General features: G+C 33.0%; 1 protein-coding gene across 10 annotated transcripts in view; it reads right to left on the minus strand.

Moving 5' to 3' along the window:
• The window catches only part of LOC101897857 (neurobeachin), a 236,395-nt gene that overhangs the window by 102,628 nt on the left and 121,174 nt on the right, over positions 1-12,593 (minus strand). For 6 of the 10 annotated variants that reach the window (XM_059122136.1, XM_059122129.1, XM_059122130.1 and 3 more), the window contains exons 7-10: positions 8,919-9,038; positions 8,696-8,842; positions 7,645-8,071; positions 7,432-7,526 (exon numbers count right to left, since the gene is read on the minus strand). In XM_059122136.1, coding sequence (XP_058978119.1) covers positions 7,432-7,526; positions 7,645-8,071; positions 8,696-8,842; positions 8,919-9,038 — 789 coding nt within the window. The remainder of the gene's footprint in view (positions 1-7,431; positions 7,527-7,644; positions 8,072-8,695; positions 8,843-8,918; positions 9,039-12,593) is intronic. The other 4 variants (XM_059122131.1, XM_059122138.1, XM_059122132.1 and 1 more) reach the window with 1 other exon arrangement.

The following is a 12,593-nucleotide window of genomic DNA, read 5'->3' on the forward strand; positions in this document are numbered from 1 at the left end:
GTAGCTTCAATAGTTTACACTCTAATAATTCCGATAATTAAAGAAATATGAAAAAACAACGCTTTGCTGTTCAATATTCTGTTCAGAGTAGGGAGCCAATACAATGACCACTTAAGCGGTATTGTGTGTACATTAATGTAAACATGTGTCTGTGTGTGTGTGTGCGCATAGCTGGTTTTTCTGCAAAGCGTTTTGCTACCCCCCCAATCATATCAATCAAGTAAACTAATTGATTTACAATACAACACTGATTTCAAACTAGAAGCTGTTAGCCAAAGACTCAAGTCCTTGCACCACCATAGCACGATTTCTGTTTTTATATCCTCCACCATACTATGGAGGGTATATTAATTTTGTCATTCCGTTTGTAACTCCTCGAAATACTCATGTCAGACCCATATATATATACTCTTAATCAGCATAAAATTCTAAGGCGATTTAGCCATGTCCGTCTGTCTGTCTATGTGTCGGTCTGTCTGTTGTAATCACGCTATCTTTCGAACGAATTGAGATAAAAGGCTAAAATTTTGCACACGTGTATATTTTGCCAGTAGGCAGTTTAAGTTCGTAAATGGGCCATGTAGGTCCACCTTATCATATAGCCCCCCTATAACGGTACCTCCCGATATTAGGTATTTTTATGATTTTAGCGACATTATTCACCGGAATTGTTCCAAATTTGGCATTTGAGATTCGTAATAAATACTACAGCCTAAGGCAGAAAATTTTCTATGCAGGTCGACGTCTTCGTATAGCCCCCATAATACGGTACCTCCCGATATTCGGTATTTTGATGACTGTAGCTACATTATTCACCAGAATTGTTTTGAATTTGCTATTTGAAGTTTGCAATGAATACTATAGGCTAAGGCAGAAAATTGTCTGTGCAGGTCCACGTCTTTGTATGGCCCCCATATAAAGGTACCTCCCGATAATCGGTATTTTGATGATTTTAGCGACATTATTCACCGGAATTGTTTCAAATATGGCACTTAAAGTTCGAAATGGATACTACAGCCTAAGACAGAAAATTGTCTGTGCAGGTCCACGTCTTCGTGTAGCCCCGATTAAACGATACCTCCCGATATTCGGTATTTTGATGATTTTAGCAATATTATTCACCGGAATTGTTTCGAATTTGCTATTTGAAGTTCGTAATGAATTCTACAGCCTAAAACAAAAACTTTTGTCTGCAGGTCCACGTCTTCATATGGCCCCATATATAGGTACCTCCCGATATTCGGTATTTTGATGATTTTAGCAACATTGTTCACCGGAATTGTTTCGAATTTACCATTTGAAGTTCGTAATGAATGCTACAGCCTAAGACAGAAAACTGTGTATGCAGGTCCACGTTTTCGTATAGTCCCCATATAACGTTACCTCCCGATATTCGGTATTTTGATGATTTTAGCGACATTGTTCACCGGAATTGTTTCAAATTTGGTATTTGAAGTTCGTAATGAATTCTACAGCCTAAGACAGAAAACTGTGTGTGCAGGCCACGTATAGCTCCCATATAACGGTACCCCCCGATATTCGACAGTTTGATGATTTTAGCGACATTATTTACCGGAATCGTTTCAAATTTGGTATTTGAAGTTCTTAATAAAGACCACATCCTAAGTAAAAAAATGATCCATGTAGGTCCACGTTTTCATATAGCCCCCATATAACGGTACCCCCCGATATTCGACAGTTTGATGATTTTAGCGACATTATTTACCGGAATCGTTTCAAATTTGGTATTTGAAGTTCTTAATAAAGACCACATCCTAAGTAAAAAAATGAGCCATGTAGGTCCACGTCTTCATATAGCCCCCACATAACGGTACCTCCCGATATTCGGTATTTTGATGATTTTAGCAACATTATTCACCGGAATTGTTTCGAATTTGCTATTTGAAGTTTGTAATGAATACTATAGCCTAAGACAGAAATTTGTCTATGCAGGTCCACGTTATCATATAGCCCCCACATAACGGTACCTCCCAATATTCGGTATTTTGATGATTTTAGCAAAATTATTCATTTGGTATTTGAAGTTCGCAATGAATACTAAATCCTAAGACAGAAAATTGTTTGTGCAGGTCCACGCCTTCGTATAGCCCCCTTCCGATATTCAGTATTTTGATGACTGTAACTACATTATTCACGGATTTTTATTCTAAGTTTCGCATTTCAATATTGCAATGGCTTATGAAAAAAATTACCTATGCAGGTCCATGTCGTCGTATTGACCCTAATATAACGGCTACATTCGGTATTTCTAAGATTTTAACGGATTTTATTGTTTTTGCGAATTGCCAAATTCGTTTCAAATGGTGGAGGGTATTCAAAGTTCGGCCCTTACAGCTTTTTTACTTGTTTTTTTTTTTTGCTTCTGTTTTCAAAGCGTCAATGAGAGCGAGAGAAAAAACTATAAAATTGAAAAATAAAATAGAAATGCGAACACAAAACTCGATAAAATCCCCAGCGCTAACCCAAAGAGAGCAACAGTGGCAATCAATGGTCTCTAAGGATAATGGGGAATTTACAATGAAGCAACGGTACAGCGTTGGAAAAAGCAACTCACATCATAAAATAAAAAAAAAATAAAAAACCGGAAAACTTTTGAAAATTAAACAAATTTGCATTTAAATTAAAAGTGATTTTATCAAGTGAAGTGGAGGCCATAAAATAAAGTTTACTACCAACACTTTTTTTTTTTTTTTTGCTATTCAAAGTCATTGTATTTTGATTCTACCCTAGCAGTATTATTGGCTTTGGTGGAAGTGGAAGCTGGGCGGTTGGGTAGTCTCATCGTTGCTTGGCTGTGGTTCATGGTGTAGTGTGTGTTAGTGTATGGTAGGCTTGATTGCCATTTGAAATGTGGATAGCATTGGTATTGGTGGCATTGGTAATGGTGGTGGTGGCGTTGATACTGCTGGTAGGTAGCGTACGGCTGGTCCATGGCCACTCTGCTCGAGTATGACCCAAAGCGATAAAATAGTTTAAGATTCCAATAATAAAAACTGGCAACACAAAAACATTACTCCATCAAAACTAAAGCCAAGGATAAGCCAAAAACAAAGTACGAAAACAAAAAAAGAAAAAAACAACAACGAAGCCTAATGAAAACATTTATTGTGCTTTACCAATGACAAAACGGAGAAATTAAAAGAACAAACGAAGGAACGAGAAAACAATAAATTAAGACTTAAAACAAAGTTATAAAATAGATAAAATCAAGACAAGGACTGCCAAAAAAAAGAGACGGAGACAAGACTGTATTTGTTGGAGCCTAAAGAGATATTCTGTTGAAGAATTAAAGAATCGGAAAATAAAGATATGAAAATAAATTAATTAAAGAAAGTAACGAAAAGTAAATTTTATGCAACTGAAGTTTTCATTTAACTTATATTGAAAGCTTTTGGTTTTTGGTGTCACTGTGGCGAGCACCCCTGAGAAAGTTGGTTACATATCACTGAACCAAGAATGGTCCGTCGATACTGAATACTACACATTTTCTAAAGCCTCAAGTCGAAAAAAAATATGTGGAATTATTGACAAGTTAGACTGTATTGAGAATTGCTAAGATTTCATTTATTTATTTATCCATCCCGCAAGAAGGGGTTTTATAGAATATCTTCTGCTTCTTCCCTTCTATTCCCTCAATTTAGATTTAACTTTACCGCAGCTAAGGTCAAAATCTTATGAAAATTGCTATAATACTGGCCTCTATTAATTTTTTATGGAATCTTTAAGTTTTTTAGAAGACCCTCAATGAGGAAAATCGAAAATTAAATTAATGAAAATCGAAAATGTATAGTAGTCCGCACCCGCAACCAGTTCGATAGGAAAATTAGTAAGAACTTTTCTTGGGGAACATAATTTCGAAATGCTGAAAGTCAAGGGTGACGTTTTATGGGAGGCCAAATCTAAAGAAAATTTCCAATTTTTTGAAATAGTTGTGCCAGATATCTCTGGTACCAAATATCATTGTTGACGAGTCCATATAACAAATGTGAGGGACTTAAATACCAAATTTAATGTACCATATATATGGAAGCTATAGTGATATCTGATGTACTTGCTTATAGACTGAATGCGGTCGGATGTGCCTAAATTCAGGTCATTTGGATTTATATTAGCCATTTGGTGCACAACTAACTCAAAATCGGTTCAAAATAGATATAGGAGTTATATCTAAATCTGAACGAAATTTGATAACATTTGGCAGAGGTATTTCTGGGATGTATCTAATATCTGGTTCCTTCTCCATGTTACAAATAATAGTCGACAGAGTCCATTCGAAATGGAAAATATTGACCCACCCCAACATAAACAGTCAACATTTTGAATTATCATAACGCAAGTTAAAATAAATTTTAAAAAAATGGACATAGGCTGAGGGTATACACCTGTCAGCAAAAGCGTGTAATATATATTTGTTTTAATTGGGGCCGAAAAATTGATAAATATACCCATTTTGAATACCAAGCATGGTTATTAAAAAAATTTAAGTAGGATAACTGTAGGATATTTGTCATTTAGTTCCATAATAAAAGATAAGAGAAAACTACGTGATGATATCGAAAAATTCCGGAACAAACAAAATAATAAAATTCTGGAAAAACGATAAAATGTGTTGTCGAAGTCGTGTGGGTTGAACGCGTAAATCAGCATGTTGATTATGCAAAACATGATGAGAGCCATCTGTATAACCAGCAAAGAAAGTCCTAAAGTCGGGCGGGGCCGATTTTATGATACCCTACACCACCTTGCTAATTTAGTTGAGCTTTACATAACAATTAAACGTTTTTATGGGAGAATTCAATCATACACCCTATGATAATAATTATAATTTAAAATTCAAAGGAATAAATATGCCGAAGCATATGTATCTTTTAAATTCGGACTTGTATTGCCCATTTGGTGCAAAATTAATTTGAAATCAGATAAAGATATATATGGGAGCTATATCCAAATCTGAATCGATCTCGATAAAATTTAGCAAAGATATTTCTGAGCTGTATTTGATATATTTCCCTGAATATCGTTGTTACGGAGTGCATATTACGGCTGTGGGTAACAAATACAACAAATCGGATGAACAATATATATGGGAGCTATAGCTATATCTTAACCGATTTCGATCAAATTTGGCATATTTATTTGCAGGCCTAATTTGGTTGTATGTTGGTTGTATGGGCTGATATTACACGTTTGGTGCACAATAAAAGGCAAATCGGACGAAGATATATATGGAAGCTATATCTAAATTTTTACCGATTATCTCCAATTTCAATAGGGTTTATCCTTGACCCAAACAAATGTTGTTTGGAAAATTTCATCTCAATCGGATAATAAATGCGACCTGCATTTTGTTCGCAAGAATACAAGGACAGACGGACGGACGGACTGACTTTCATAAATGAACTCAGATTTATGTTACAAACAAATGCACAAAGACATAATACCCTGACCACAAAGATATTTCCATAATAAAAGATAAGAGAAAACTACGTGATGATATCGAAAAATTCCGGAACAAACAAAATAATAAAATTCTGGAAAAACGATAAAATGTGTTGTCGAAGTCGTGTGGGTTGAACGCGTAAATCAGCATGTTGATTATGCAAAACATGATGAGAGCCATCTGTATAACCAGCAAAGAAAGTCCTAAAGTCGGGCGGGGCCGATTTTATGATACCCTACACCACCTTGCTAATTTAGTTGAGCTTTACATAACAATTAAACGTTTTTATGGGAGAATTCAATCATACACCCTATGATAATAATTATAATTTAAAATTCAAAGGAATAAATATGCCGAAGCATATGTATCTTTTAAATTCGGACTTGTATTGCCCATTTGGTGCAAAATTAATTTGAAATCAGATAAAGATATATATGGGAGCTATATCCAAATCTGAATCGATCTCGATAAAATTTAGCAAAGATATTTCTGAGCTGTATTTGATATATTTCCCTGAATATCGTTGTTACGGAGTGCATATTACGGCTGTGGGTAACAAATACAACAAATCGGATGAACAATATATATGGGAGCTATAGCTATATCTTAACCGATTTCGATCAAATTTGGCATATTTATTTGCAGGCCTAATTTGGTTGTATGTTGGTTGTATGGGCTGATATTACACGTTTGGTGCACAATAAAAGGCAAATCGGACGAAGATATATATGGAAGCTATATCTAAATTTTTACCGATTATCTCCAATTTCAATAGGGTTTATCCTTGAGCCAAACAAATGTTGTTTGGAAAATTTCATCTCAATCGGATAATAAATGCGACCTGCATTTTGTTCGCAAGAATACAAGGACAGACGGACGGACGGACTGACTTTCATAAATGAACTCAGATTTATGTTACAAACAAATGCACAAAGACATAATACCCTGACCACCTTGTGGTGTAGGGTATAAAAAGACAAAACTAACTTTTCGTTGTCTATATCTTCATTTGTCTATGCTATGAATAGGTGAGAGAGAGAGGGAGAGAGAGAGCGAGAACGTCTAAAACGTCTTTCCCTATAAGAAATCGGAATTTTTACGGAAGCCTTAAAATTTTCTAACATTTCAAGGAAATTTCATTTCTGGAAGAATTTCAAATGTGAATTTACATTTAATGTCTTTGAATTGACCCAAAATTAGGTTTGACAAAAAATATTTTTATCTTCTACGTCATCTCTCCAATTTGGTGTTTTATACAATTTTTTTTTTTTTTTCATAAACTCAAATAGACTATAGCATGTTTTTTTGCCGATTTTCGGAACTTTCACCTATTTTGATTACCTCTTGACACCGATGTAGCCAGAAATATCTTTCAAAACCATTTAAGGGGTGTGTGGCCCAACAACAAAAATTTGGATTTTCAAGCAAAATGCTCTGAAAATATAAAAAAAAGAAATAGCACCTAGGCCCCTCACCCTGACTACGTCGGCGCCTCCCGATATCAACTATCAAAACCTTGTTTCGTACACGTGTGTTCCTTGTAATTATTTTTTGCGTCACACAATGTTATGTTTCCGTCTTGCGTTCTTATAAAACGTAAAAGGATAGGCAATAATTCCAAAACATAATAAAGCAAGGTAAACTGGTGCGTATACTTGTTGTCAGCACTTATACGTAATAGCGGTTCTGATTTCAATATGTGTCACGTTTATATAGGCAAATACACTAATGAGATATGAATATTGGTTAGGAAAAGAAGATTTTGTAGATAAGAACGTTATGTAACTCCAAAAATAATATCTAAAAATTTAAGCCTTTGCCGCTGGTGAATTCCAACAGTTTTCCCAAATTTAAGAATATTTAAAATAATAATAAAATAAATCAAGCTTATATCAAGCGAAACAAAAATAAGTTTTAAAAATAAAAAATAATTAAAATTGAAAATAATAAATAATAAAAAAAAATCTTACAGCTTTCAATTGATTGATTTCTTCCGTATCACCACCAAAAGCTCGCATATATTCCGAACCGGACATAGACGAAGAAGACATGCGTCTTAGACGATCTAAAACACATAAAAACAAAATACAAGGCAAAGAAAACAAAAAGAAAGGAAAGAAAATAAAATAAAATAATTAAAATCATAAAAAACAAACAAAAAATTTGCAAATCATAATAAATACCAATTGAAGAAGTCGAAGCTGAACCAATGGGCATGTGACTCAAGGAGTCGGTGATTTTGCTACCATCACTACCACCGATGATGGTGTCCGATGCGGTGGCATTGTTTGCGGCGACGGCCGCATTGGCCTCGGTCGACAGTGTATCCGTATTGCCCGCCGCACTACCACTTGTTCCACCACCCGTCAATGCCTGTAGGACAGCATTTGCATTGGCATTGCGTGCCGCCAACACGGCACGTATTTTGGCAAATGCTGCCTGCAAGTCTAATTTCTCATCAGACCAATCGATGGCCTGAGCTTCCTGTTCGGCTAACAAAACGGCTGCAGTGTGTTGTGTGGGAACTTGACGTTGATGTTGTTGTTGACTCACCCTTTTATGATTGTCCGGCAGGTTCAAATAGCACTCATTGTCGAAACGAAATTGTGACTGTTGGCAGATTTCGATTTTTAGTTTTAATTTTGTTCGGTTTGATTTAAAGTGATTTGGTTTCGGCGGGGCGGCAGTGCAATGGTCGTTGTCATCGTCGGCGTTCCAACATTAGATTGTGGTGTTTTTGGTTAATTTTGTTAGCATTTTTGGTAGTGGCGCAAAAATAAATAAGAGCAGGACAAAAACGGCACATGTATACACACACATATATGGATGGAGAAAAAACGCAACACACACACACAAATATATAGAACGCATTTTTATTTGTTGATTGGTTTTTGGCGGTGTTCAAATATTTTTGATTTTATTTTTTGTTTTTTGCAGCATTGTTTGTGCGGTGAATATTTAAAAGTTGTTGTAGTTGTTTGTTGTTGTTGTTATTGATGATATTGTTGGACATATATAGAAAGAAAGAGAAAGAGAAAAAAGTGCAAAAAACAGAGAGAAAACAAAAGAGGTTTTTTTAATTACAAAGTTTTGCTGGTAATTTGATTGATTTGTTTGGTGAGAATTGGAATAAAGTGTTTGTTCTTTTTTACAGAAAAATAAAAAATAAATGAAATTTTTATAAAGCACAAAATAAATTTTCAAATCTGAAGCTATGTTGAAATTATGTCCTACCTTATAACCGGGCCCCAAGCGATGCATTGCACATATTTGCTGGGTGGTCAGGGCTTCGCTAAAGAGGTATATAGCCGACATTTGGCCACAAAAGACACGTTCTTCATCTAATTCGGGTGTTGCTCCGATATAGCATTTGTCAAATGGCTGTAATGAAATAATGATTCGAATTTAGGGCCCATATAATCCAGGATATAAAATTTGTTGTTGAAAATATACTCACATCGTTTGTTGAAACAAACCACGCCATTTCGGTACTGGACGCTAATTGTCCATTTACGAGGCACTTTATTTCGCTTTTTGTCCAGCGATTGTAAATATACACGATGGCAATCATATACCACTGAAAAGAAAGTAAAAAATATATTAATTTAATTTTTATTTATTCAAGGACCAGAAAGAAATGTGGATTTTTTAAGAATATTTGTTCAAGAACCAAAAGAAACGTGGATTTTTAAAAAATATTTTTCCAAGGACCAATGGAAAAGTAGATTTTTAAAGAGTATTTTTCCAAAGACCAATAGAAAAGTAGATTTTTTAAAAAAAAATATTTTTTAAAGGACCAAAAGAAAGGTGGATTTTTAAAAAATATTTTTCCAAGGACCAATAGAAAAGTAGATTTTTAAAGAGTATTTTTCCAAAGACCAATAGAAAAGTAGATTTTTTAAAAAAAATATTTTTTAAAGGACCAAAAGAAAGGTGGATTTTTAAAAATACATTTTTTTAAGGAGCTATTGAAACATTGACTTTTAAAGAATATTTTTTAAAGACCAAAAGGAGAGTAGATTTTTAAAAAAATATTTGTTTTAAGGAGCTATTGAAACACTGACTTTTAAAGAATATTTTTCAAATGACCAAAACAGTGGATTTTTAAAAATATATATTTTTACAAGACCATTGAAAACGTGGATTTTTTAAAAAATATATGTTTTAAAGGATCAATAAACGTGGAATTTTTGAAGAATATTTTTTTAATTACCCACAGAAACGTGGATTTTTAAGGAATAAAGAATATTTTTTTCAACTACCTGTACGAACTTGGATTTTTAAAGAATATGTTTTCAGGGACGTATATGAACGTGGATTTTTTAAAGAGTATTTTTTTTTTCAAGGACCTATAGGAACGTGGATTTTCTAAAACTTTTCTAAAAACCTATAGAATCCTGGATTTTTGTAGGTAGCTATAGAAGTTTGGATTCCTCCAAGGACCTACAGAAACGTCAAATTTTCTAAGGACACATAAAAACGTAAATTTTTCTATTGACCTATAAAAACGTAGATTTTCCTAAGGACCTATAGAAACGTTTTAAAGCACCTATTGAGATGTAGATTTTTCTAAGGACCTATTGCAAATGGATTTTTTAAGGACCCATTGAGATGTAGATTTTTTTAAATTCGTGGGGTTTTTAAGGACCAATTGCAACGTAATTGAGACGTAGAATTTTCTAATGATCTTTAGAGACGTAGATTTTTCTAAGGGCCTATTGGAACGTGGATTTTTCTAAGGACCAAAAGAAACATGGAATTTTCTAAGGACCAAAAAAAGTCTGGAGGATTCTTGATGCAATAAGCAATGAGGATTTTTATCATTTTATGGGCCAAACCTGGATTATTAAAAATAATTTTTATAAGGATAGATCGTAGTTTTTTAAAGGAATTTGTTTACAAGGGGTAACAGAATTTTTTCTAAGGACCAAATTTAGAAATATTTTTAAAGTACAAGTCGTGGATTTTTAAAAATATTTCTTCAAGGAATTGTAAGAACGTTTTTAAAGGATCAATCATAGATTTAAAAAAAAATATTTGAATGTTTGAAAAAAATATGTTGGATTTTTATGAATATGTATGTGAAAATATTTTTGCACTGGTAATTCATAATTTTTAAAAATATTCTTTCACGGGTCAATTGAAAATTGTTGAAAAAATATTATTTTGGGTGAATGGCTGATTTTTGGATTGTACATTTCAAGATCATGTTTACCAGGATAAATGGCGGATTTCGAAGAATATTTTTTACGACAAATTTGTGAACTTTAAAATTATTTTTTAGGAATATCTTGAAAGGACCACTCGTGAATTTTTTTAAGATCAACATAGAGGAGTTTTTTTTTTTCAAATATTTTTTAGGGGCCAACATAGCATCAAAACGTGATGTTTTTATTTTTTAACAATATTTTTCAAAGACCAACATAACTGGAAAAAGTGGTGATTATAAAAATTTTCAAGAACCAAAATTTGGATTTTTATGAGCTTTGTTTAACATCAAGAATATAATAATATTTTTTTTTTAAATCCAATAAAATAAAATTTTAAATATTTTATATTTTTCAATTGCTTCCCAAAGGACAAACGTGCTCAAAGATATTTTTATTAAAATTGCGAAACAATGTTTGAATTGCCTTTCAAAGGTTTCTAATTGAAAATTGTTGATTCCCTTGAGGAACTCAAAACTTTCCACTTGTCAATACAAAATCTCTAATTAATATGCATGGCTACCACCATTTATGGCTATAATTAGCAATTGTTTGAAAATGAAAATTAAATAAAAACAAATTTCCGCTGTCATCGGTGAAGATTCTTTCAGGCATTAATAAGCCATCGAATAAAAATTAATATGCTCTGCAATTAGCTTATTCCAAACGAGGAGGTAATGGCAATTAATGAGGTGAGGTGGCGAAGGCTAATAAAAAGTCCCATGACAATATTTTGAAGGGGATTCAGTTGATGTTAGGGCACCAAAGATGGCGAAAGAGAGGGGGAACTAGAGAGGACTGTGATCAAGGAAGACAATTCAAACAACGAAGGTGGAGTAGACAAACAACGGGCAATTTAAAACATTTGGAATAAGACCACAAACATGCTTAGGTATAATCATGTATATGTATTCAAATTCAATATTCAAATCCTAATTTTGAATACAATTTTGAATTTTTTTATCCATAAAACGTCCATTAAAACCTCAAAGCCGGGATTAAAAAAATAGTAAAAAATAAATAGAGATTACATATATTTTGAAAAATTCCCTCTCAAGGATATAGGGAGTCGCACGATATGATTTTTTAACAAGGACCAAAGCTACAAAATGTGTTTTTTTTTTAAAGAATATTTTTAAGTACCCTCCAATACCTAAATTTATTTACAAGGATCTACAGAGAAACAAATTTTTAATACAAATTCGAATTATTTGTAGCCATAAAACGTCCAAAATTGATTCAGAACGAGGATTATAACAAAATCCAAGACAAATAGATATCAAAAATATATTTTGAACATTTTTTTCTCAAGGACATAGGGAGTCACACGATATGATTTTATAACAAGGACAAGAGCTACAAAACTTGGGGTTATTTAAAGAATATTTTTAAGGAGCCCAATACTAAAAAAAATATTTGTTTCAAGGACCTACAGAGCACCAGATTTTGAATATAATATTGGATTTTGTTTTAACAATGAAACGTTCAATAAGGCCTGAAAATAAGGATTAAGAAGATTCAAGGACAAATAGAGATGAAATATATATTTTGAAAAATGTTTTTTTCAAGGACATAGGGACATAATTTTATAACAAGTACCAGAGCTACAACACTTGGGGTTTTTTAAAAAACATTTTTAAGGATCTATATTTAGCTATAAAATAAGGTCTCAAAACGAGGATTAAAAAAGATTCAAAACTTTTTTTAAGAATATTTTTAAGGACCCACAATACTTGAAAAATATTTTTTAAATATTTAATATTTTTCACGGACCTATTTGAAAAATAGAATATTTGTAAGGATCCATATTCAGCTATCAAACGTCCAATAAGGTTTAAAAACGAGGAATAAAACAGATTCAAAACTTGTGATTTTTTTTAGAATATTTTTTAAGGACCCACAATACTTGAAAAATATTTTTTAAA

Source organism: Musca domestica, unplaced genomic scaffold (assembly GCF_030504385.1).
Source record: "Musca domestica strain aabys unplaced genomic scaffold, Musca_domestica.polishedcontigs.V.1.1 2, whole genome shotgun sequence".
Taxonomy (NCBI): Eukaryota; Metazoa; Arthropoda; class Insecta; order Diptera; family Muscidae; genus Musca; species Musca domestica.